The sequence below is a fragment of the Rattus norvegicus genome, chromosome 9 (genome assembly GCF_036323735.1).
Source record: "Rattus norvegicus strain BN/NHsdMcwi chromosome 9, GRCr8, whole genome shotgun sequence".
NCBI lineage: Eukaryota > Metazoa > Chordata > Mammalia > Rodentia > Muridae > Rattus > Rattus norvegicus.
In genome coordinates this window covers 22800286-22822345 of record NC_086027.1, presented here as the reverse complement: position 1 = coordinate 22822345, position 22060 = coordinate 22800286, and the positions used below count along the sequence as shown (strand labels likewise).

General features: G+C 50.5%; 2 protein-coding genes across 11 annotated transcripts in view; one reads left to right on the top strand and one right to left on the bottom strand.

Moving 5' to 3' along the window:
* Tmem63b (transmembrane protein 63B) overlaps positions 1 to 11593 on the bottom strand; it is a 27411-nt gene extending 15818 nt beyond the window's left edge. The window contains exons 1-7 of one of the 5 annotated variants that reach the window (XM_063267361.1): positions 11394 to 11593; positions 10878 to 11261; positions 4289 to 4471; positions 3983 to 4062; positions 3711 to 3749; positions 2713 to 2803; positions 320 to 357 (exon numbers count right to left, since the gene is read on the bottom strand). In XM_063267361.1, the coding sequence (XP_063123431.1) occupies positions 320 to 357; positions 2713 to 2803; positions 3711 to 3749; positions 3983 to 4062; positions 4289 to 4447 (407 nt within the window). In that variant the 5' untranslated portion in view covers positions 4448 to 4471; positions 10878 to 11261; positions 11394 to 11593. The other 4 variants (NM_001427713.1, XM_039084824.2, XM_006244582.4 and 1 more) reach the window with 4 other exon arrangements.
* Positions 9635 to 22060, top strand: Mrpl14 (mitochondrial ribosomal protein L14). 6 transcript variants are annotated; one of them, XM_039083182.2, is made up of 3 exons: positions 9635 to 9729; positions 20372 to 20462; positions 21456 to 21914. In XM_039083182.2, exons 1-3 carry the CDS (start codon positions 9690 to 9692, stop codon positions 21820 to 21822), a joined length of 498 nt encoding a protein of 165 aa, XP_038939110.2. In that variant the 5' UTR covers positions 9635 to 9689; the 3' UTR covers positions 21823 to 21914. The 6 variants fall into 6 exon arrangements, with proteins under 6 accessions (XP_038939110.2, XP_038939109.1, XP_008765072.1 ...); XM_039083181.2 differs by lacking the exon at positions 9635 to 9729 and adding an exon at positions 10492 to 10546; XM_008766850.4 differs by lacking the exon at positions 9635 to 9729 and adding an exon at positions 11096 to 11184 and having other exon boundaries at positions 20334 to 20462.

The following is a 22060-nucleotide window of genomic DNA, read 5'->3' as shown; positions in this document are numbered from 1 at the left end:
CCCCTACCCACCGGCTGCACAGAGGCTGAGGTGGGGGCTCCAGCCCCTGCTCTCAATCAAGCTGTGGTCAGGGCTGGCATGGCTGACCTTGTGCAGGGTGTCACAGAGGAGATGGTGGGTCAGAATAGGCATTGGCCGGCAGGGAGGACAGCAGAGGCCTCTCTGCACCCTCTGCTTGGCCTCTTGCAGTAGGGTGCAGGGCACTGTGATGGTTAGGAGGCCTAAGGCCCTCAAAGCTCTAGCCTTGGTTTTGGAGGGAGGTGACAGGTGCTGAGGTTTCTGTCTCTTTCTCTTTAGAGTGCCCAGGCCATTAACTTACTTTATCCTGAAGATGGCTGTCAGCCAGGAACAGAAGCCCTGGGGAAACAGAGTGAACACAACTGGAGATCCCAGCCTGCCAACCTGACCCCACTTCCCTTTAGCTCCACCCACTAGGTTCTCAGAATTATCTCCAGCCTGTGATCACGAGGACACAGCTCCTATATCCACCCCTGCACCTGAAGAAAAACCCCACGACCACTACGGTGTACCATCCACGGATGTAGGAGCATCTGCCTAGCATGCGTGAGACCCTGGTTTCTATCTCTAGTACTGAAAAACATGAACGTGTATGAGTGGGGAAGAGGGAGCTGGCTCAGTTAGTAAAGTGCTTGCCTCGCAAGCAAAAGGGTCTTAGAGAAAAAAAGCAGGGTGTGGTGGTACACACTCCCTACCCAGGGGAGGCATAGACAGATGGATCTCTGGGGTTCACCGGACAGACGGGCTAGCTAGCCTACTAGGAAGCCTAGGTCCCAGTTAAAGACCCTGTCTCAGAAAGACCAAGTGGCCTGTCAAGATGGCTCATAAAGGTCCCAGCTGTCAAGTCTGATAGCTGGAGCTTGATCCCTGGAACCTAACACAGTGCAAGAAGAGAACTGACTTCCCCAAGCTGTCTTCTGTCCTTCATACACACAGCTTAGTGTGTACGTCAGTGCATATGTGCATCATGGTGGGTAAATGAACAAAAACAACCCAAAATCCCAAGGTTGATAGTACCTCAGAAACAACAGTCAAGTCCCCATGTATCTGTATACATATGTACACACACGCACACACACACACACACACACACACATAAACCACACACACTCCTCACACACACACTCACACACGTGTACACACACATGCATGCATGCACACACATGCACACACACATGCACACACACGCACACACACTCACACACACACACATCTGGAGATGCAAGTAACTGCAAAACCCTGAGGTTCTATGAGCCAGATGGAATCCTAATCTCTGGCTATTAAGAAGAGTTTGCAGGCTCTGAAGGTAAAGGTGTGGCGGCAAAACCTGACATCCCAAGTTCAATCCTAGGGACCCATGTGGTGGAAGGAGAGAGAGTCAAGTTTCTGAAAGTATTCCTCTGACCTCCACATATACAATGTACACATATCCACATACATGTGTACACATATGGTAAATATATCCACAAACTTAATAAGTAAATTAATTAAATTTAAAAAATAGGGCTAGGGCTGGAGAAATGGCTCAGAGGTTAAGAGCACTGCCTGTTCTTCCAGAAATCCTGAGTTCAAATCCCAGCAACCACATGGTGGCTCACAACCATCTGTAGTGGGGATCTGATGCCCTCTTCTGGTGTGTACAGTGTACTTATATATAATACACAAATAAATCTTTAAAAGAAATAAAAAATAGGGCTAAAAAGATGGCTCCCTCAGCAAAGCAAAGGTACTTGCTTCCAAGGCTGACAACTTAAGATCCCATAAGTTGTCCTCTGGTCTCACATATGAGCTGTGTTTTATCCTCCTGCTTCTCATATATGGGTGAGTGGGAGTGCACAGCGCATGAACACACACACACACACACACACACACACACACACACAATGTAAACATCTATACAAACAATCACGGCTAACAAAAACAGAGGGGTCTGCCTAAGCTTCTGCCTCTGTCTCCCAGTCCACCTTGGAGGGAAAAAAATCAAAGGTGCCTGGGCTGCAGGTCTCTCCCTGTCCTCCTTTCAGTCCTGTCTGCAGAGAATGGATGCTTAGAAAGAGGGCCTATCTTCTACCAAGAGAAGGTCCACATCTAGTACAGGATGGGAGAGTGTGCCTTCCATCCAAGGCTGGTTGCTTGAACTCTATTCAAGTCTGGGGGCCATCTGGACACCTATGTCTGGCGGGGACAAGCCCTGTAGCTTGCCATGTACCCTGTGAGTCTGAGGAAGCGGATAGGCACCTCTGCTAAGACTGATGCAGGAGCTCCAGCCCAAATGGGACTGACTAGGTCCACCCCAGAGTGTCAGGATTAGCATTCTGCCTGGGACTAGGCAGGAAACTCCTGTGGCCTGACTGGAGGAAGGGCGGTTCAGTCAGCATTAACCCCCAGCAAGACAGCAGGTTCCTCTGTGCATGGACACCAGCTGGTAACTCTGTGTAACGTGATGGTGTCTAAGTCTTACTGCACAGACCCTCACGGCTTATTATAGTTTCTAAAACCACGATCGGAGAAAAAAGGAGGTTTAACCAATAGTGGAGGTGGGCATCAAACTCTATTGTGGAGGACAAAGTTTGGAACTGACAAATGTTAGAGGCTCCGAGCCTGTGCCAGAGGGGCTCTGGGCCTGAGAAGTCCACACTAATATCCCTGATCTTACAGCAGTGTACCCAAGGAAATTGGGGGGAAGACACTCACATTGTCCCTTTGGTCAAAGTCGACAGAGCTGGAGACGGAGGTGAGTCGCTCGTACCGGTCATGACTGTCCCCATGCATAGCAGATGCCACACTGGGGGTGGGGAAACAGAGCAGAGGAAGGTGTGACGGGGGGAGTGTGGGCCTCAGAGGACCAGCTATGAGCACCCAGAGGAACTAAAGAAGGCACAGAAAGCGCAGAGGCTGAAGCAAGAGTGAACTCCCCCTACTTTAGGCATCACTGGTGAGTGGGCCTTATTCGAAAGGGTGTCTTCATCATTGCCCAGGATAGAGGCTGAAGCAAGAATGTTAGCAGTCCCTGCAGTTCCAAAGTTGACCAGCAGGGGGAGTGGGAGGTGGGCAACAGAAACCGTATTACCCCAAAAGCAAAAGGGAAGTGAATGAAAGGGGGTACCAGAAGAACCCATGGAGGTAGCAAGACTGGAAGATGTCTCTTGGGCAGGACCCTCCCCTCCCGATTCCCTGAGCCATTAGCTGCCACAGCTCCAATTCCAGGCCTACGGACAGAGAGCATAAGGAGTCAAAAAGGCCACAATGGGGGCTCCTTGGGGCAAGGCCCAGCCCAGACCTCCAGACGGAGCATGGAACCCTGAAATATGAAGAACTAGCTGTTGGGGGATGGGAAGCTGTTGGTGACACCTGATCTTGTCTCTGCATCATTGTGCTGGGGATTGTCTAGGGAGTTCCCAGAGGACAGTCCCTTGCCCCTGCCAGTGAAGGCTAAAAAGGCAGGGATACACAGAGGGGATTTTCTTAGGCAGGGAGCCTAAGAGGAGCAACTGAACCAGGAAGGGCAGAGACAAGCTGAGGAGCCCCCTGCTCTGCAAAGCGCACCGCCTGCGTTAATCTGAACCATGAGCCTGCAGAGGAGAAAACTGCAAAAGAGAAAACCAGCGGCTGGCGTGAAGAGAAGAAGTGTGAAAAAGAAGAAAAAAGGAAAGAAGGTTTAGTGTGGATGAGGGGGCTGGTGCCCCACATACTATTCCTGTTCCACTCGCTCTCGCTCCTGCCGGCGAAGCCTGGAAACAGAGAACAGAAAGGGTTAGGTGGGGCAGATGTGAGTCCCTGGAGACCGGTGTGGGACAGAAGCCCAACTAAAGGTCCTCACACCTTCCCATGTTGGCCTAAGGTCTACTAGTCCCTCTCCATCCCCCAACGGAGGGGATGGGAGAAGGCTGGCATTCCCCGAAGGCACTGTGAAACATGATGTTTGTGTGCATAGTGGAGGGAGAAGGCCTCAGCTCTTTCTTACCTGTCTGCATCTGTCACCAAGGCCAGCCGCCCATAGTCCCAGGCCACCTTCCGGAGGATGGAGAATAAGAAGAGCAGGGCCTGAGGGCAGAGAGGAGGAAAGTGGAACAACCGTCTACAGCCAGGGGTCAGAACCTTAACTTGGAAGGAAGGACCGTGGCTTGGATGAACGGACAGCAGTTGGGAAATCCAATCCCTCTTTCTTGGTTGGGTCTGGGAAGGTGGACACGGATCAGAGGTAGAGGGTATTTGCAGGGGATGTCCTGGGCCCAAATGTCAAGGGTAGGCACGGTATGAGGTCACTCACGAGGAAGCACATGAAGTCCAAGGCCAGCACGGTGGGGACGCCCCCAAAGGGCAGGCCCTGTAGGACGGTGCTGCGGATCCGGGCACTGTAGCAATAGTCCTTCGGGTTGCTGCTATTGAGGGCGGCGGTGCCCAGCGTGGCCAGCAAGAACGGCAGCATGGCTGCTACTGCCGCATGGTCCTCCTGGGCAGAGGGCAAGTCAGTCAGCTGGGTTCATCTCCTACCCACCCTGGCCTTGCAAGGTGGGTACAGGGAGGGTTGACCAGCTGCCTCAGTGAGTGGAAACCCTACTCGTAAGAAACAAGAACCCGGAGAAGAGAAGAATGAATGAATCATGTGGATTTATTTCCTGGCCCCCTCTGGCTACTGCTCTACAATAGGTTAGGGCAGCATACCCTGATCCTACTGGGGAGACCGGGTTCACCTCCAATGTATAGAGAATCTCTCTTAGCAGGAGAAATGAGGAGGTGTGGACACTGGAGCGATGATTCAGCTGTTAGAGCTTTGCAGCTTTCCTAGACGGCTTGGCTTGGGTTCCTAGCACCCGCATGGAGGCTCCTGGTCATCATAATTTCATTGTATCAGAGGATACAAAGCCTTCTTCTGACCTCTGCAGGCATCAGGCATGCATGTGGTGCACACACGTATGTGCGCATGCAGACAAAACACTCACATATAAAGCAACAGAAGTACATTTTAAAATGATGGGTAGAGGCCTGTGTCTATGCCAGGGAATAAGAGTCCAGAACCAACATTATGATCTTCTCAGAAGAGGCCCTAAATTCAATCTCTGGGACCACAATAAATAAATGAAGAATTAAAGGCGGGGGGACTTCTCTGTCTTTTGGCTAAGTTTGTGTGAAAAATATGAAAAGAAAGTCAGAATGAACAAATGTGCTTAGAGTTTTTAATTCTGTTAACCTCCTCCACACAACCACCTTCTAAACAGATGTTGAACATCAGAACTGCTCCTGTATCTTCGGAGCAGAGCACTGGGTTGGAACGCAGGTAAAAGAGCCAAACGTCAGGGTCGGTGTCACCATGCTGGCCCCTGCCACACCTGCTTTTCTCCACCATATTTCCAACCCAACTTTCCTCCCTTCTCTCCAACTAGCTGTACAGGGGAAAAGAGGGGTGTAAGGACTACAACTCCCAGAATGCTGTGCTTCTGTCTATGGAGCAGAGCAGGCTGGGAATGCTGTGCCCTCCAGCCAGCTTTTCCATTGGCAAAAGAGAGGGAAGAGTGGGCGAGGCCTCTAAAGGCCCCCAGCAACCACTGTACTACTGTCTTGCCTGGTGCCTGCCTGGTACCCTGCCACAGCCTTTGTGCTCTGAGTGGATGAAGGGCAGGAGAGAAGGGAAAGGGAAACCAGTTGGAGCCCTGGGCTCTGGAACTGCTTGGGAACAAAGCTGAGCAGGGCCCTGGGGAGGTTCACCGGCTGAAGAAGTGTGGCTACAGCAGAGACAGCTACCACGGCAGCACAGCTCTCCACTCCCCCTCCCGCCTTCACCCTACTCAGGGGCCCCTGGGGGCCCCTTCTGCTGACAACATGGACTGTCTGCCTCGGGGAGGGTCCCTAGGGAAGAAAGGCAACCAAACAGAAAGAACAACAAATCTAGATGAGGTGACTAGTAAGTTGGAAGCAACTGTCTGTCCCTCAGCCCCCTAGGGCAACCTAGCAGTCCTGGGGTCCCCTCTTTCCATTCAAACATCCAATCACACAGGGGAGGAGCCAGGAGCTCTCTAGGAGGATGTGGGCATTGTTTGTGTGTTTCTCTTGGTCCAGAGGAGTCTTTCCAAAGCCTGCTTCGGCACAGAGCAGGGAATAACGCCTTGCATGTGTTATTCAGGCTCCTTTTTCTGGCCCAAAGCTGCCTTTAAAACCACACCAGTTTAATCACTGTAGCAAGTACCAGCTATCCAGTGTCCATTGTTTGAAGAATAACAATATATGGGGCTCCGGCTGTAGCTCAGCTGATGACAACACTGACTTCTCTTGAAGACAACAAGGATTCAATTCCCAGGGCCCACATGCTGGCTACCAATTCCAGCCCCAGATCTGACACCCTCTTCTGGCCCCTGCTGGTACTGCACCCACATGGTACACAGACGCTTGCAGGCAAAACACTCCTACACATAAATACCAAATCTTTTTTTTTTTTTTTTTTTTTTTTGGTTCTTTTTTTCGGAGCTGGGGACCGAACCCAGGGCCTTGCGCTTCCTAGGTAAGCGCTCTACCACTGAGCTAAATCCCCAGCCCCCCAAATCTTTTTTAAACAAAAGACTAACACACACGACTGCATTTAATCCTCAAACATCCTGTGCATTGTATCACTGTCATTTGAAGATGTGAGTACAGGGCTCAGAAAGGTTAAGGACTTTCCCACAAGGTCTCCAATAAAATGATGGCGCTGAATTCAAACCTAAGTCAACTTCTACCCCGAGGCGGAACCCTTCGCAGGCGCTTTGCAGATTGGCCTAGAACAGAGGAAGGTGTAGCGGGGCCTCACTCTTCCAATCTGTAACAAAGAAACACCAATGTGGCTTTCACAGAGAGGTAAAAATGTATCCAGAGTGGGGGAAGCAGGCACTGTCTCTGTCTCTCACCAAGAGACACTGCTTTCACAGAGAGGTAAAAATGTATCCAGACTGGGGGAAGGAGGCACTGTCTCGGTCTCTTTATGTAGCCTAGGCTGATCTCCAACTTCCGATCTTCTGCATATATGGAAGTTTCATAAATAAAATACTTATTTTGTTCTTGGGCCAGTGAATACAAGGAGTCCAGACATATGTTCAGATATATCAGTGTGCTCATACGTGTGTCTGTCTGCATAGTGTGCTAGATAATTACATGATAGTGTGCAGAAATAAAGGGACCGGTGGCCTCTGATTGAAGGAATGTGTGTACACATGTGCATGTGCGCCTGCGTGTGCGTCTGTGTTGGTGTATATATTAAGATAACATAGATGCTGAAATGCCAGGATAGGTTAAAGGTGGGTATAGGTATTTTGGGGAGGGAGGCTCTCATTAGTCCTTTCCCCCACACAACCACCCCCTTTTTTTCTTTGAGACAAGGTCTCATGTATTGCAGACTGACTTTAACTCTTGCTCTGAAGCGGTGGATGATCTTAAATTCCTGTCTCTGCTTCCCAAGTGCTGGAGCTCCAACCTAGGGCTTCACAGCTACATCCCCAGTCCTAACGTCTCTGAACTCCAGGAACTTCAGTGCCTGTTCCCACCCTTGTCCATACTCTTTTAATGACCCCCCCCCCGTTCCTGTCTTCTCTACTCTGAAGAAAGATGGAACGTTCCCAGAGCTTCTACAAGATGTGGCTCTGTTAGGGTGGGTGAGAGTTTCCCAGGATCCAACTATACAGATCCTCTCCTGCACCCAAGGCAAGCAAGGCACACCCAGATCACCCAGCCACAGGAAGGAAATAGGGACCAGGGAGTGGAGCAGGCAAGGTCATGAGGTAGGTAAGAGGTGGAGTTGGGCTGGTAGCTTTGCTACTTGACAGGGTGACTTCGAGCTCTTTAACTATAGGGGTGGGGTTGCTGGGTTGTGTCATCCACGGTGGCAACTGCCTTCAAATCCAGCCTAGCACTGGGGAGCCGAGCAGAGGACAGGAGTAGCAGGCAAAGGTTCTCCCAATCTAGACAAACCTAGCCAGCTGTGAGCCCATTTCTCTAGTTGGATACTGAAGTTGGTATTGTATAGGGATGGGGATTTTAGCTTAACCAAGTCAAGGTTGTCATTTCACTAATAAAAGCTGTGTTATAGATAAGAAGTTAATTTTTCTTGGTTTGTTTGTTTTCCTTCTAGAGTTTAGAGCTTCTTCAGGTTCTTAACAACAGCAGTGAATAAGAAATTAACTCTTAGAATGCTATCCCAGCCTCAGTCTTCCAATCTGTAACAAATACGGCCAGTTTTGTTTGGCTTTGGTGGAACTCAGAGAAAGGCAAAGGTGTATCCATTGTATCCACCGGGAGGGGAAGGTCCTCCCCCAACTCTTCAGAATCTCACTATGTAGCCTAAATGGAGCGTATGCTCCACCACACCTGGCCTGTCTTACTTTTAATCTGTCCCAGGCAGGATTTCATGAAGCATTTTGTGAATGTTACTACTTGCCACCCCTTACAACCCCAGTAGGCCACTGAGGCACAGAGATGGCAAATAACTTGGGGAAGGTCACACAGCAGTCTCTGATAGAGCCAGAGATCCGCCCAGACAGTTTGCTGCTCCTGCCAATAGGAGAAGCCACTGGCAGGGCTCTGAGGGCTATCAGTACCAGCTCCGAAGAAGAACGCCATGCCTGATAGCTACAGGTTTGCCTTTTGTGGCTGATCCTTGACTCTGGTGTGGGGTTTGTGGGTTCAAGTTCTGAGGCAGGGGGAGAAGACCAAGGGCACTATGATGAAACACACTTGACTTTTTATTCAGGAAAGGGTACTTAACCAGCTCAAGTCCTTCCCCTATAAAATGGAGACAACTCAGCCCTGTGGCTGCTTGAAAGATTAAATAAAATTAAAAACAAAACAACACAAACCACCAAAACTCTCAGGTCACAGCTCGTAAAACAAGCAAGCAAACAAACAAAAACCACCACCACCACCACCACACACACACACACACACACACACACACACACACACACACACACACATGCACGCACACAGACCAGCTGTTTAAGGCAAACATGCTGGTATACACCTGGAAGATGGAGGCAGGAAGATTAGGAGTTCAAGGCCAGCCTGGGCTAAACGGCATCCCGTGTCAAACAAAATAAAACACAAAACAGCTGTTATTAATAAGATATAGACTCCAAGAGGTTGCTTTAGTGGAGGAAGGCTGGTTAAGACCGAAATAAAACATATAATTTCATGATAGGAATAGAATAGAACTCCTCAGTGCAGGGAGGGTACTTCCTCTACATTAGGGACTCTCTCACCAAGTCCCGGATGTACCTCCATCCACCTGCAGTAGGTGGGATGGGACTCCAGGGGAGACTGATAGGTCAGGAAGTTCAGAGATCTGAACCCATTATAATCGATCAACTGTCAGGCCAAGTGCCAGGCTATTTCTCTGCTTTTAAACTATTGGATCCCAAAGACGCACCTCGGAAGGAGGTGGTAATAACTAATCAGACTTTTAGATAGAAACAGAGGTTCAGATGAGTTAAGTAACTTGCCAAGGTCGCACAGCTCAAGAACAGCAGCGCTAGGATTTGAACCCAGTTTCCTGTTACTCTGCTGTACTTGGAAGGAATTTGTACCGATGCCAAAAAGGGGTTCTTAGCTACTTATCACCCATCTTCTGCCTCAAAACATCCCCACCCTCCTACTCGCTCACTCACTGGCCAAGACTTCAACAGCAGGCCCCAGCATGTGCTACCTGGGACATGCCAGGACGTAGACCCTCTGGTACCCGGGAGGACAAAGGTACTGCCAGCATACCCACCACCTGAGCCTGGCAGCCACTCCCCTTCCCCTCCTCTCTTATATCTGGAAAGCAGAGGGCTGTGGGCCCCTGTTCAGGAGGTGTTGGGTACAATCTTATCCACCCCGGACTACTGCAGGCCGCGAGGAGGTTCAGGGTCAGGGAGTGGTACTAGGTAGGGAGCAGAGCCCCAAGCCCCTTTGGGCAATGGGCTGACAGACTTCCGATCAGGGGACCAGGGCGGGTAGCACACAAAGCTCCAAGGGCAGCCAGCCCCTCTGACCTCTCTTCCCCACTTCCCGGGCATCCTTGTTTTTTCTGAGCAACACAACGACTAGCTTTGGGACAGTCCGCACCAGGCGGTCAAGACGGCCGGGAGGGACAAAGCGCGCCCCCTCCCCCTCAATAGGGCCTTTGCCTACTCCGGATTCGCATCTGAATCTTCTCCCCACCTCACCCTCCAACGCAGGCCCGGGCGGCTCATGAATGAACTGCTCTGTGTGGGGCGCAGGAGAGGACATGCTCCCCGGGCCGGCCGCCCTCTCCAGCCGGCAAACCAGTCCCCACCAGGGCTAGGACAGCCACCGGTCTGGTGCTAGCACCCTTGAGCCCTGCCCTTTGCCCAAGCCTGCACCCCTTGTTTGAGGCCAGCTTCGTCCCCAGCAACAAGAGAAAGAATAAAAAAAGAGACTGAGGGCATCGGACTTGGCGACCCTAGAATGCAAAACTCGGGGGCGGAGGCGGGTGGTTCCCTTCAGCGGCGCCGGCGGCTGGGGAGCAGCTGGGACCCGAGGAGGGCCGCGCACCTGGACGGAGCAGGTGGAACTAGAGTGGCACTCGAGGGCCGGGACAGAGGGGTCCCACCCCTTGGGATATTCCGGCGGGGCGGGGGCAGAGGAAAGCGCACATCTGGAGCCCCGACAGGGGTGGGAGGACTCACATCTGGCCAGGGACGGTGCGGGTTTGGGGACAAAGCGTGCCTCCGTTGGGTCCTGTGGGGCCCGGGCACCTCTGGGTCCCGCAGGAGGTGGAAGGGAGGGGACGCGCAGCTGAGTCCGGGTGCTTTTTTTTTTTTTTTTCTCTTCCTTGGGGTGGTGGTGAGATCCTATGAGCCAAGTAAGGGGTGCTGGGGAGGGGTCCGCGTACTCACCCCTAGGCGCAGACTCGGCTCCGACTCGGGAGCCCCGGCTCCGGGCGGGGCGGGGCTGGGGAGGGGGAGGGGGAGTCGCTGGGCGGCTAGAGCTCTGGGCTCCTGCGGCGGCCGCGGCAGCGCGTGGGGGAGGGGGAGCAGAAGGAGGGAGGGGCGAGGGCGGGGGCTCCCGCAGGACACGCCCCCACGCCGTACACGTAGAAAGTGCGCGCGCACTCACGGAGCACCACTGGCGCGCAGGCGCAGCGTGCAGGGCGGGGCCTTGCAAGCGGGGTCCTTGGCGGGAGATTCCCAGGCTGTCAACGCGGTACGATGGGGGATCAGGGGGCACCTCGCTCTCCTCGCGCTACTTCTTCCGGTTTCTTCTCTGCAGTGGGGGAGGCGCTGTCGGGGATGGGGGGAGACAAGCCATACTGGGCCCCTTGGAAACCCGGGGTTAAGTGAGAAGGGTTCTCACCCTTCGCGAGGCCTCAGATCTAGACCCTCTTGCCTCTCTCGCGTCCCCGATGCGCTCACCTGCTTACCCAGGTCCTGGATTTAGAGAGAGTCTCGGGGAATGGTGGCTGCGGCCTAGCCTGGGCTAAGTGGCTTAGACCGCTTTCTCTGACGCGTCTCCTACAGTTTTATCTGCTTCTCTCTCCTGCTAGGTCTGGAGATGAGTTTGCTGGAAGCTTCTGTGGTGTAAAGAGGGAGGGAGTCCTTGCTTTCGCTCTGTCAGACTGAATGACTCCTTTGGCCCAGGGGATTCCCAGACCTCACCTAGCGGGGAGGGAGTGTTTAAGACTGGAGAGATGGAGAGGCGGAACGCCCCTTTTCTGTATGTCACCACACATCACAAGCACAAAGACAGGACAAACACCACCTGTTTAATTTCGAAGTCTTAAAGGGTACAGAGGAAATACTGCTTCCCACTGTACGCAGTCAGTGAGCTTTACACGCTGAGACGTTAAGGGACTAATCGTGTAGCGGTCAGTCACCTTGTTGTTACTTGGGAAATGGTGGCACCCAGGGTCTTGCATCACGGCTGGACACTACCTTCCTGGTCAGTGTGTGAAGTATGTGGATATTCAGCTGTAAGATTTTGTCTGTTGGGGGCTGGGGATTTAGCTCAGTGGTAGAGCGCTTACCTAGGAAGCGCAAGGCCCTGGGTTCGGTCCCCAGCTCCGGAAAAAAAAAAAAAAGAACAAAAAAAAAAAAAAAAAGATTTTGTCTGTTGAAGTGTCTTTCAGACATGAGCGACTTGGAAATCAGTTTAGTAGATCATGGCCGTGTGTGTGTGTGTGTGTGTGTGTGTGTGTGTGTGTGTGTACGCGCGCGTTGTGCTTACAGTAAGTGTTTTGTCTTGGGACACAAGGGCATGGGAGTGTATTAGGTGTCTTATACTGTTTCTGTGTGTTGTAGAAAAGTTTGGAAAAGTATTGATCTCTTGTATACCTCATGCTTTCCTCAGCTTGAGTGGGGCTTGCCAACCATAATGCCAGATGTAGGCATGTATTCAAGGTCATCCTTAGCTGCTTTGGGTGTGCAAGGCCAGCTTGAGATTGCCTGAGACCATGTCTCAACCAAACCAAACCAAACATACAAATTCCCTAACCTGGAGCATTTTGTCGGTGATAAGAAAAAAATGGAGGAGTGGTTGTCACTGTAGACTAACTAGTGTCAGGAGACTGTAGGTCTGGGTTCTGAGAAGCTGTATTGAGTAAACAGTTTTTGATGGTCTGGGTGGTAGTGGTGGCACAAACCCCCCAAAAACAAAATTAAGGACTTTTGCATCATCCAAGATTCTGGGCATATAATAGCATGCCACTTGAGAGATGAACTCAGGAACCCAGAGCTCAAATTCCACTTTATTATTTTTTTAAAGTAGTAGAATTTTAGAAACATCTTCCAGTGATCTCCAGAAGTCCCCAAATCAGCTTCCCAGACCCTCCACCTCCAACTCTGAGATACCCCTCATCAGAACTATTTGGGCTCAAAGTGAATTTTATTGTTCCAGGGAGTGAGCCTTGCTAGTTTTCCACAAATGCACACCCAAATCAATACAATTATGCAAAAAGTCCCACAGGAAAGACAAATCCAAGAACCCCTGTGGGTAAAATGGATAACCTGTTTTATATTTTTTAAAAAATCCTTTTTTCATTAAAAACTACTTTTATTTATTTAGTTTTTCTATGTATTTTTTGTTTTGTTGTTTTTGGTTTTTGGGTGTTTTGTTTTGTTTTGTTTTTTTACAGGGTTTCTCTGTGTAGCCCTGGCTGTCCTGGAACTCATTCTGTAGACCAAATTGGCCTCAAACTCAGTGATCTGCCTGCCTCTGCCTCCCCAGTGCTGGGATTAATGCAAAAAAAGCCCTTTAAAGATTGCCTTGATCTGCTCCTCTGTTGTGGACAGTGATGTCCACTGTCCCACATGGTCCTGCCTAAATGTATTTTTCCATTGTTTATGTTACTTGGTTCTATGGTAGCTTGGGAAGGCCTCAAGAAGCCACAGTATAGGTTTTTATTTTATTGGTTTGCCTGTTTTTGTGAGACTTATGACCCTTCTGCCTCTGCCTCCAAAGAGCTGGGATAAAATGTGTGTACCACCCCACCCTACTTCAGTCTTCAATCTTAGAGGTTGAAGGTTTATTTAGTATAATTTTATAGGTATGTTAACAATTATAGTCAGTGTTCAAGAAAGGGCTGTGATTCAGGGCTCATATATTGTTCTGGATTATAAAATGTGAGGTCCCAGAGGAGGTGTCAGTAGGGAAATAGAGTAGGAGGACCCCTGTCAAAACACTTAAAAATCATGTATGTTCTCAGAAGGTCAGGAAGCACTTTCTTGTGTCTCCTTTAAGCTGAGAAGACTTGGAGGACTGTGTGGTTTTCGAGGGAGAAGGGGGAGCCTTGTGATAGAGGAGTGAGGCCACTCTTCCTGGGCCTAGCACAGGACACCAGCTGTTTTACTCTGTAAACCAGAAGGATTCCCCAACTGGAGTGGTCTCTCCCCTAAATGAAGCTAAATCACTTTGATATTGAAGCGGCTTTACTGTTCCCAGTGACCCCTGTTCACTGAGACCTGGAGAAGTGATTTCAAGGTCACAGACTTCTCAGAGAGGAGTGGCTGGTGCTGAGAGATGAGTCCTGCCAGTAGCATTTCCTCTTTGGTTCTGACTTTGCTGTCCTGCATTCCTCTGGCTACCTGACTTCTTATTCCTGGCTCCTTGCCACTGCCTTAGTTAAGTCCTCAGAGAAAGTTAAACATAAGATAAAAACTGTACACCAAGTTGAGAAAAGTTCAGTGGCAGCTGTTGTAGAAATTGATCTTTGTTAAAGGGAGTTATTAAAGGGAGCTCTGCTCATTGGTAGTGATGCCGGGAGAGCTCACACCTGGGCAGGTGAGTCAGATCGGCCTCTGCTTTGCTGTGGTTAATAATAATAATAATGATGATAATAATAATAATAATTTAATTAATAATGTAATTATAATTAGTAATTTTTAAATAATAAAAAGAATAATAATTATTATTATTATTGACAGGATCTTACTGTGTAGCCCTGGCTAGCCTGGAATTCAATATGTGGACCAGGCTGGTCTTGAACTCAGAACAGCCACTTGCCTCTGCCTCCCAAATGCTGTGATTATGGGATGAGTCACCACGCCTGGCCTTGGTTGTTTTGCTGTTTGTTTTCTTTTCTTTTTGACACAGTATCATGTAGCCCAGGCTGACTTTGAACTTGTATTTGGTTTTGGTGACGTTTTTAGTGGGTAGAACTACATTTGAAGCATTCCCCTGCCTTACAGAGTATACTGGGGTAGGATCAAGTTTGAGCTCTAGTCTGGACTGGGTTGCCTTATAACCTGGGTGGAGTGGCAAGCAGTGGTGCCATTTCTGATTTCATTCCTCCACCTGCAAAATGATGCAAGCCCTCACTGGGCCAGCCTCCTTCAGCAGGTGCCTGTTCTTATTTGTTTTCCCGTTTCCAATGGATCCAAAGGGATGAAATCATCAAAGACGGTGTTCTGGCGGGGATACTTTGAGAGTTGCAACATGTTAGACTTGTATGAGATTAAATTATACACACAAAATAAACTCCTGAAAGAGAAAGAAAGTGGGCCAGTAGGGAGACAATAACAAGTGTTTAAGCAACAAATACAAGTATTTGTTGGGTCAAAATGAAGAGAAGGATTTGTATGGGAGCATGGTGGTCTTTTATGACTCTTCAGAGTGGCCAGGCCTTTGCCTTTTCCTGTTTAACATGATTTATTTGTTTATTTTTGGAGACAGGGTCTCTGTAAAGTAAAGCTGGTTTAGAATTCCCAGGCTAAAGGTGATTCCCCTCTGCTTCTGTCCTCCAGAGTGCTGGGATAGAAGGTGCGAGCGGCAGGCTTGGCTTGGAAACAATGTATGCCCGTTGTACTGCATAATTGTATAGGGAGACACTTTGCTGGTTACTTTGTAACTGAAATTCAAAACCCAAGTAATACCTGCAAAAGATGGCTCCGCTAAGCAACAACATTCTTATGCACAAGTCTGAGAACCTGAGTCTGCTTCCCAGAACCTGTAAAAGGGGAAGGAGAGATCTGACTCCACAGTTGCCCTCTGCATGAACTCGCACACCGGCAGGCACACAGGCAGGCACACAGTAATAAATAAACATCCTCAAGTAACCGTGCTCCCCGCCCCCTACAAAGCATTCCAAGTTTAGGTGCTTCCTTGGTTGTTCTTCTAGCCCTAAGTATGAAAAGTAGCAAAAATCCACCAGACCCAACTAACTGAAAATAAGCCCTCTAAAGCAGTGGTTCTCAACCTTCCTAATGCTGTGACCCTCTAATACAGTTCCTTATGTTGTGGTGACCCCCAAGCATAAAATTATTTTCATTGCTACTTCATAGCTGTAGTTTTGCGACTGTTATGAATTATAATGTAAATATCTGTGTTTTCTAATGGTCTTAGGCAAACCCTCTGAAAAAAATCATTTGACCCCAGAGGGGTCATGACCCAGGTTGAAAACTACTGCTCTAAGACATCAGAAGCCTGGATACATAAAAAAGTCAAGCCAGGCATAGTGGTGCATGCCTTTAATCCCAGCACACAGGAGGCAGAGGCAGGTGGATCTCTGAGTTCAAGACCAGCCTAGTCTAAAGAGCGAGTTCCAGGACAGTTGAGGCTACACAGAGAAACCCTGTCTTGAAAAAACAAAAAAGAAAAAAGAAAGAAGTCAAGCCACACAAACACACATGGACAGTCTAGGCTCTGTTTGACAGTCCCTTAGCTGTAGCCATGTGCCGATAGCTGCTGTCCACCCTAGAGTACTAAGCAGGGCAGGTACTGGTCTCTGCCCCCAGGGAGCATGCATTCCAGTGGGAGGTGCGTGGGTGAGCCTAGTGCACGCCTCGCCACTCTGCATCGTGATGGCGAGTTTGACAACATAGGAAAGGGGCTTACATCTCGAGTGGAGAAAATCATCTCTGCCCTCCTGCCCTTTGAAGGAGAGGTGGGGATCACAGCCTGAAATGGGAAGATAATGCTTTGAGTTGTCCAGAAAGTCACATGAAAGGCCACCTCTGGCATTGGAATCTTCCCAGGAACCTGGCTCCATGTAAAGGAGTGTCATAGAAGAAATACTGAAGACCATCTGGGCAAACACAAGGCTTAGAAACAGACACACAGCATTCTTCGTGCCAGAGTCTACCAAGCCTCAGAGCCTGTCTACAGGATGGGCTCATGCTAGCAGGTAACACAAGGGCCTGTTAAGAGTTCTTTTTTTTTTTTTAAGATTTATTTATTTTATATATGAATACACTGTCACTTTCTTCAGACACACCAGAAGAGGGCATCAGATCCCATTACAGATGGTTGTGAGCCACCATGTGGTTGCTGGGAATTGAACTCAGGACCTCTGGAAGAGCAGTCAGTGCTCTTAACCGCTGAGCCATCCTCTAGCCCCTGTTAAGAGTTCTTTGAGGGGGTTGGGGATTTAGCTCAGTGGTAGAGCGCTTGCCTAGGAAGCGCAAGGCCCTGGGTTCGGTCCCCAGCTCTGGAAAATAAAGAAAAGAAAAAGAAAAAGAAAAAAAAGAATTCTTTGAAGTCCCTTGCTGCCCATGGCAACTCCCAACCCCCATCCAAAGCAGTTATTTAGTGATGGATGGACAGTGTTCACACTAGACTGGGATGTACTTCCCGAGCCTTGCAGACAAAGCATGGGCTTCCCCAACCACTAGCACCATCTTGGCACCAGGGGGCCCTTAGAGGGATTGGTTCCCTATGAAGTCCCCATGTCTCATCAATGTGTGGGGGGGGGGGGGCACCTATCTTATTACTGCTCTCCTACTGTTTTTCCGGACCTGAGATCTTTTCCCAGCGTGTGAGAAGCAGGTGAGTGTCTGCGACTGTGCCTTCTGGCCACAGCAGTGCTTTTCACCGCTAAGTCAATTGCAGTTGAGGTCAGATGTCACAGTCGGTACCTTAGAAACTGAAAGTAGTCAGTTAAGAGAGTTGAGGCTGAGCAGTGGTGACACACACCTTTACTCCCAGTGCTTGGAGGCAGAGACAGGTGGATCTCTGTGAGTTCCAGGACAGCCACGGCTACAGAGAGAAACACTGTCACAGGAAAAATGTTGAAGCTTTCTCTGTAGGCCTTGTGCCTGGTGGTAGGGCACAGAGCTCCTGCCTTCCCAGTACCTGTGGCCATTTGAGGTGTCCTAAGTGTCTGAACTTGGGGTAGTAAGCAGCAAGGGGTCTAACGTTCTAAGAGCCCAGTGCAGAGGCGAGGTTCGTGTGACCTCAGGATCGACAGTGTGGGCTGTGTTCAGTTTATCTGGAGTAGCCAGGGGCTCATCTCTGGGAGTGAGCCTGAGGGCCTGCTGGCATTGGCGGGCACAGCTTAGCTGGGGTTTGACGCCACAGGCTGGCTTCCCATCAGAGATGTGGGTTTGTACACGTTTTTAGTTATACACAGAGCATGAGCTTTTCTTGCTACCTACACCACAGATTTTCTTTAGAAAATCTTAGGGGTGGGAAGTCACTAAGTGCTCTCCAGACACAGTCAAGGGCCTGGGTGCAGTCCTAGTGCAGGGCACAGCTGAACCTTAGGTCAGACTGAAGGGAGTCCTCCTCACCTGGTATTTCAGGTCCTTCAGCAGCAGTGAGGAGCCTAGGGTCAACGTGGACGTATGTCAGTGTTTTGGTTTTTGAGATGGAGGTCTATCTGTAGTCCCCTGGCTGTCCTGGAACTTGCTTTGTAGACCAGGCTGGCCCCAAACTCTACCCAGGGTTCCTGAGTGCAAGGATTGAGGACATGTACCACACCTGGCAAATGTCAGTATTCCTGATGGAACCTGAGTTTGTTAACAGTTGGAGAAATACTAATATTTACTGTTGCCATGCTTACTCTGGCCTGAGTAAGTGTGAGAGTTCAGGAAGCTGGTTACTGTGGTTCAGATTGTCACTCAGCCATATCACCGTGGCCGACTTAAATTCTCTGGCCTCGTGGGGAGGGGGGAGGGAGAGGTCAGTAGTGTGTGCTGTAGTGCCGTGAGTTAATGAGGCGACAGTGCCATTTAGCCTAGAATGTGGCGTGATATAACTGCCTCAACAATAGTTCAAGAGAACAGAGGGACCCGGCAACTCAGAGTCTAGGGGTGCAGAGGGCCTGAGGCTCTATGTAGATTTCTAAAAGTCTCTGTGCCTGACTCCTCGTCTTTGAAGTGAGATGGGAATTAGAGAGCTAGGGGCAGGTACGCAGCCTGGGCTGGGCCCACCGAATGGCTCTTGCCTGGGCTCACAGTTGCCCAGGAGCTACTAAGCTGGGCTCATGTGTCCAGTGCTCGGGTTCCTGGGTTAGCTGCTACCTGCTTCAGGTTGTCTTCAAGTTGTGGGGTAGCCCAGCACTTCACGGGTGTCCCCAGGAGAACACTGAGGTGCTGGGATTTGCGGTAAGGCACCAAGTGCCTGGCATTTGTGGAATGCTGGCCCATGGAAGCGAGCGGTGAATTCTCCCCACCACCTTTATTAAATAGTCTTCTCTGTGGCGCCTTGAAGCCTCATGAAGAAAGCTGTGTGTAAATACTCCAGTGCACAGGCATGGCTCTGTGGGGCTCTCCAGCGGTGCCCTCTGCAGCTGGGCGTCTGGATGGAAGAGCTGGCCCGCACACAGCTGGGGTGCCCGCCCGCCCGGTGGGATCTCTTACCATGCTGCAGTGATGCTCCTGCCCTTCAGGACCTTTCAGCGTGTGCATGTGTGCGTGTGCGCATGTGTGTGTGTGTGCGTGTGTGTGTGCGTGTGTGCGCATGTGTGTGTGTGTGCGCATGTGTGTGTGTGCGTGTGTGTGTGCGTGTGTGTGCACGGGCACCTGTGCGTGTGCACGGGCACGGGTGTGTGTGTGCGTGTGTGTGTGTGCGTGCGTGTGTTTGTGTGTGTGTGCACGGGCACCTGTGTGTGTGTGTGCTTGCGCATGTGTGGGAACTGGACTCCCGACTCCTAGATGCTGTAGTGCTGTTTCCTGTTTGGGGATGTTTTTCCATGCTGTGGGGGAGACTCACCCAAATATAGACTTTGGTCAGTGCTTTGGCAAGGGTGGCTTTGGCCCTACTTCGCCGACCTTGGGCTCTACAGGTGTCCTGGCATTCGAATTTGGGGGAAGGGTGATCCGTGACCAGCGGCTTAGGAAGCTGCTCAGATGATCAACGTTTTCACCCCACTTCAGCACTAGGCACTGAACCCAGGGCGTGTGCAAGCACCCTACCACTGAGCTATATTCTCAACCCTTTAAAAAAAGTATTTATTTTTGTTTCACGTATACTAGTGTTTGCCTACGTATGTGCCTGGTGCCCAAGGAGGCCAGAAGATCCTCTGCAAGTACAGCTGGTGCCCTTAACCATCGAGCCATCTCTCCAGCTCCATGCTCTGTTTTGTCTTCTTTGAGTCAGGGTCTCATGTAGCCCAGGCTGGCCTGGAACTCACCAGGTAGCTCACAGGTCTTGAACTTTTCATTCTCCAGCCTAGGCCCTCCACAGGCTGGGATTTCGGGTATAAGCCATCATACCTGACTTAGTAGTTTTTAATATGGGAGCTCACTCTGTTGTCCGGCCAGGTGTGGAATGTGGATCCTCCAACCCAGAATAGTTGGGATTACAGACCTGTGCCTCCAGGCGTGGCTAATCCACTTTCTTCCTGGGTGCTGAAGTGGCACTTTCAGAAGGCACGCTGGTGTCAGGAGAGAAATGGCATTCACTTTCTCGACCCCCTTGGGAAGTCGTGGCTAGCTCGGGTATGCAGAAAGACTACGTTTTCCTGGGGAAGCTGAGGGCGGTGGGCATTCTCTATGCTGGTCTGTTAGAGCTGACCTGCGGGGAGTGTGACTCAGCAGAACTGGGAGCTGGAGTTCTGTCTGATCATCCGTGTATCTCTCAAACACCAAGATTCTTGTTTAGTGACTGATGACCTTGTGCTCCTGTGTCCTTCCACACAGGTCCCCAGAGAAAACAGCCTCTGTCCCTTTTCTCGCAGGTTTGCCGTCTTGGGACCCCATGGCCGTCCTTACTGGGCTCTTTGGCTTCTTTGCCTATGTCAGAGGAGCCGTCAGCCAGCGCTGCTTCAGGTAATTCTTAACATCTGGTTCTCAAGACATGTCCCTGGGTAAGCCTGCCACTCTGGCTGGATCCTGTGGCGACTAGAATGGGAGAGGAAACTCAGAGCTGTCAGGGTCAGCACCGGGAGAGTGAGGGCAGATGTGAGGGAAGAATGGCCTGTGGAGAAGCTGTCCACCTGCAGTCCCTGCCAGTTCCTCAGAGTGCTGCTCTGAGCCAGTCAGTCCTGGGGCTTGTAAATCCCTCGAATTTTGAAAAATTCACTCTGTGTGGTGTGTAGGAGATGGAACTCCCAAGGGGGCAAGACCGGATCTACCCCTAATACTTTTCTGTCCCTGAAAAGGAGCGGGTTGGGAGGGTGGCCGTGCTGGAAGACGTGCTCTTATTTCCCATGTTCGAAGGCTAAGGCAGGAGGCTCACTTGGTCTCAGGAATGGGGCAATGTGGAAGACCCATCTCTATTAAAAAGCTGCTACCTTGACACTTTCTAGTTTCTGCCATATTGTGTCAGGGCTCCCCCAGAATAGACTCTCCAGGTTCCCAGACTCTGTGAGAACAGGGAAGCAGGACCTGGGGAAGCAGGTTCTGCAGGACCGGCGGGGTGAGGCAGCCTATGGCCCTCCTTGACTTTCAGAAAGCGAAGGCTGGAGATGAAGTTTGCCTGAGGTTTCCTATCACAGAAAATTTGGAATCTTGGCACCCAATAGAGGCTCTTAGTTTCATGAGAGAGTAAACAGATTGGCCTCAAGCCTGTGATCCTCCTGCCTCAGCTTCTCAAGTGCTAGGATTACAGGTCTTTGCCAGCAAATCGTCTCAGAAGCTGTCCATTATAATAAGGAATTGGGTAGTTAAGACTTCACAACCCCTGACTTTTTGTCTTGGTTCCTGGGTCACTCTGCTCAGTGTGTACATGTGTGTATATGCATGTAGCTGACACGTACCCTCCTGCCCTCCGAGAGGCCCAGAGAGATCTCTGTCACAGACTGACTTTTTCCCTCCCTTCAGCACCTCTGGGAGCCTCAGCGCAATCCAGAAGATGACTCGGGTCCGAGTAGTGGACAACAGTGCCCTGGGCAACACCCCCTACCACCGACCACCCCGATGCATCCACGTCTATAACAAGAGCGGGGTGGGCAAGGTGGGTGACCAGATCCTGCTGGCCATCAGGGGGCAGAAGAAGAAAGCACTCATCGTGGGCCACCGCATGCCTGGCTCCCGAATGACTCCAAAGTTTGACTCCAACAACGTGGTCCTCATCGAGGACAATGGCAACCCTGTGGGGACTCGAATTAAGATACCTATCCCCACCAGCCTCCGCCGGAGGGAAGGAGAGTATTCCAAGGTGCTGGCCATCGCTCAGAACTTTGTGTGAGCAGAGCGGCTCTGAGCTGAGCAGCCATTCCCTCCACACTGGTGACAGTGTCCTGGAACTGAATAAATGTTTTGATGTCTGTTTTCTTCCTATGCTGTCCGAGCTGTGGTTGTGAGGTGGGTGACTAAAGCAGTTGAATGCTGGAGTCCTCCCTATATTCCAGGAATGGCCTGGGCTTCTCTTACATCTGACAGCCTTGGGCCTATGCAGACACAACTGCTTCTTGTCTCTTTTTTTC

Bases quoted from the DNA above. Each gene is read 5' to 3' on its own strand.
- Mrpl14 (XM_039083182.2), top strand. From the start codon at position 9,690: ATGCCAGGACGTAGACCCTCTGGTACCCGGGAGGACAAAG. The intron at 9,730-20,371 runs GTACTGCCAGCA...CTTTTCTCGCAG, and splicing joins TGGTACCCGGGAGGACAAAG to GTTTGCCGTCTTGGGACCCC. The intron at 20,463-21,455 runs GTAATTCTTAAC...CCCTCCCTTCAG, and splicing joins GTCAGCCAGCGCTGCTTCAG to CACCTCTGGGAGCCTCAGCG.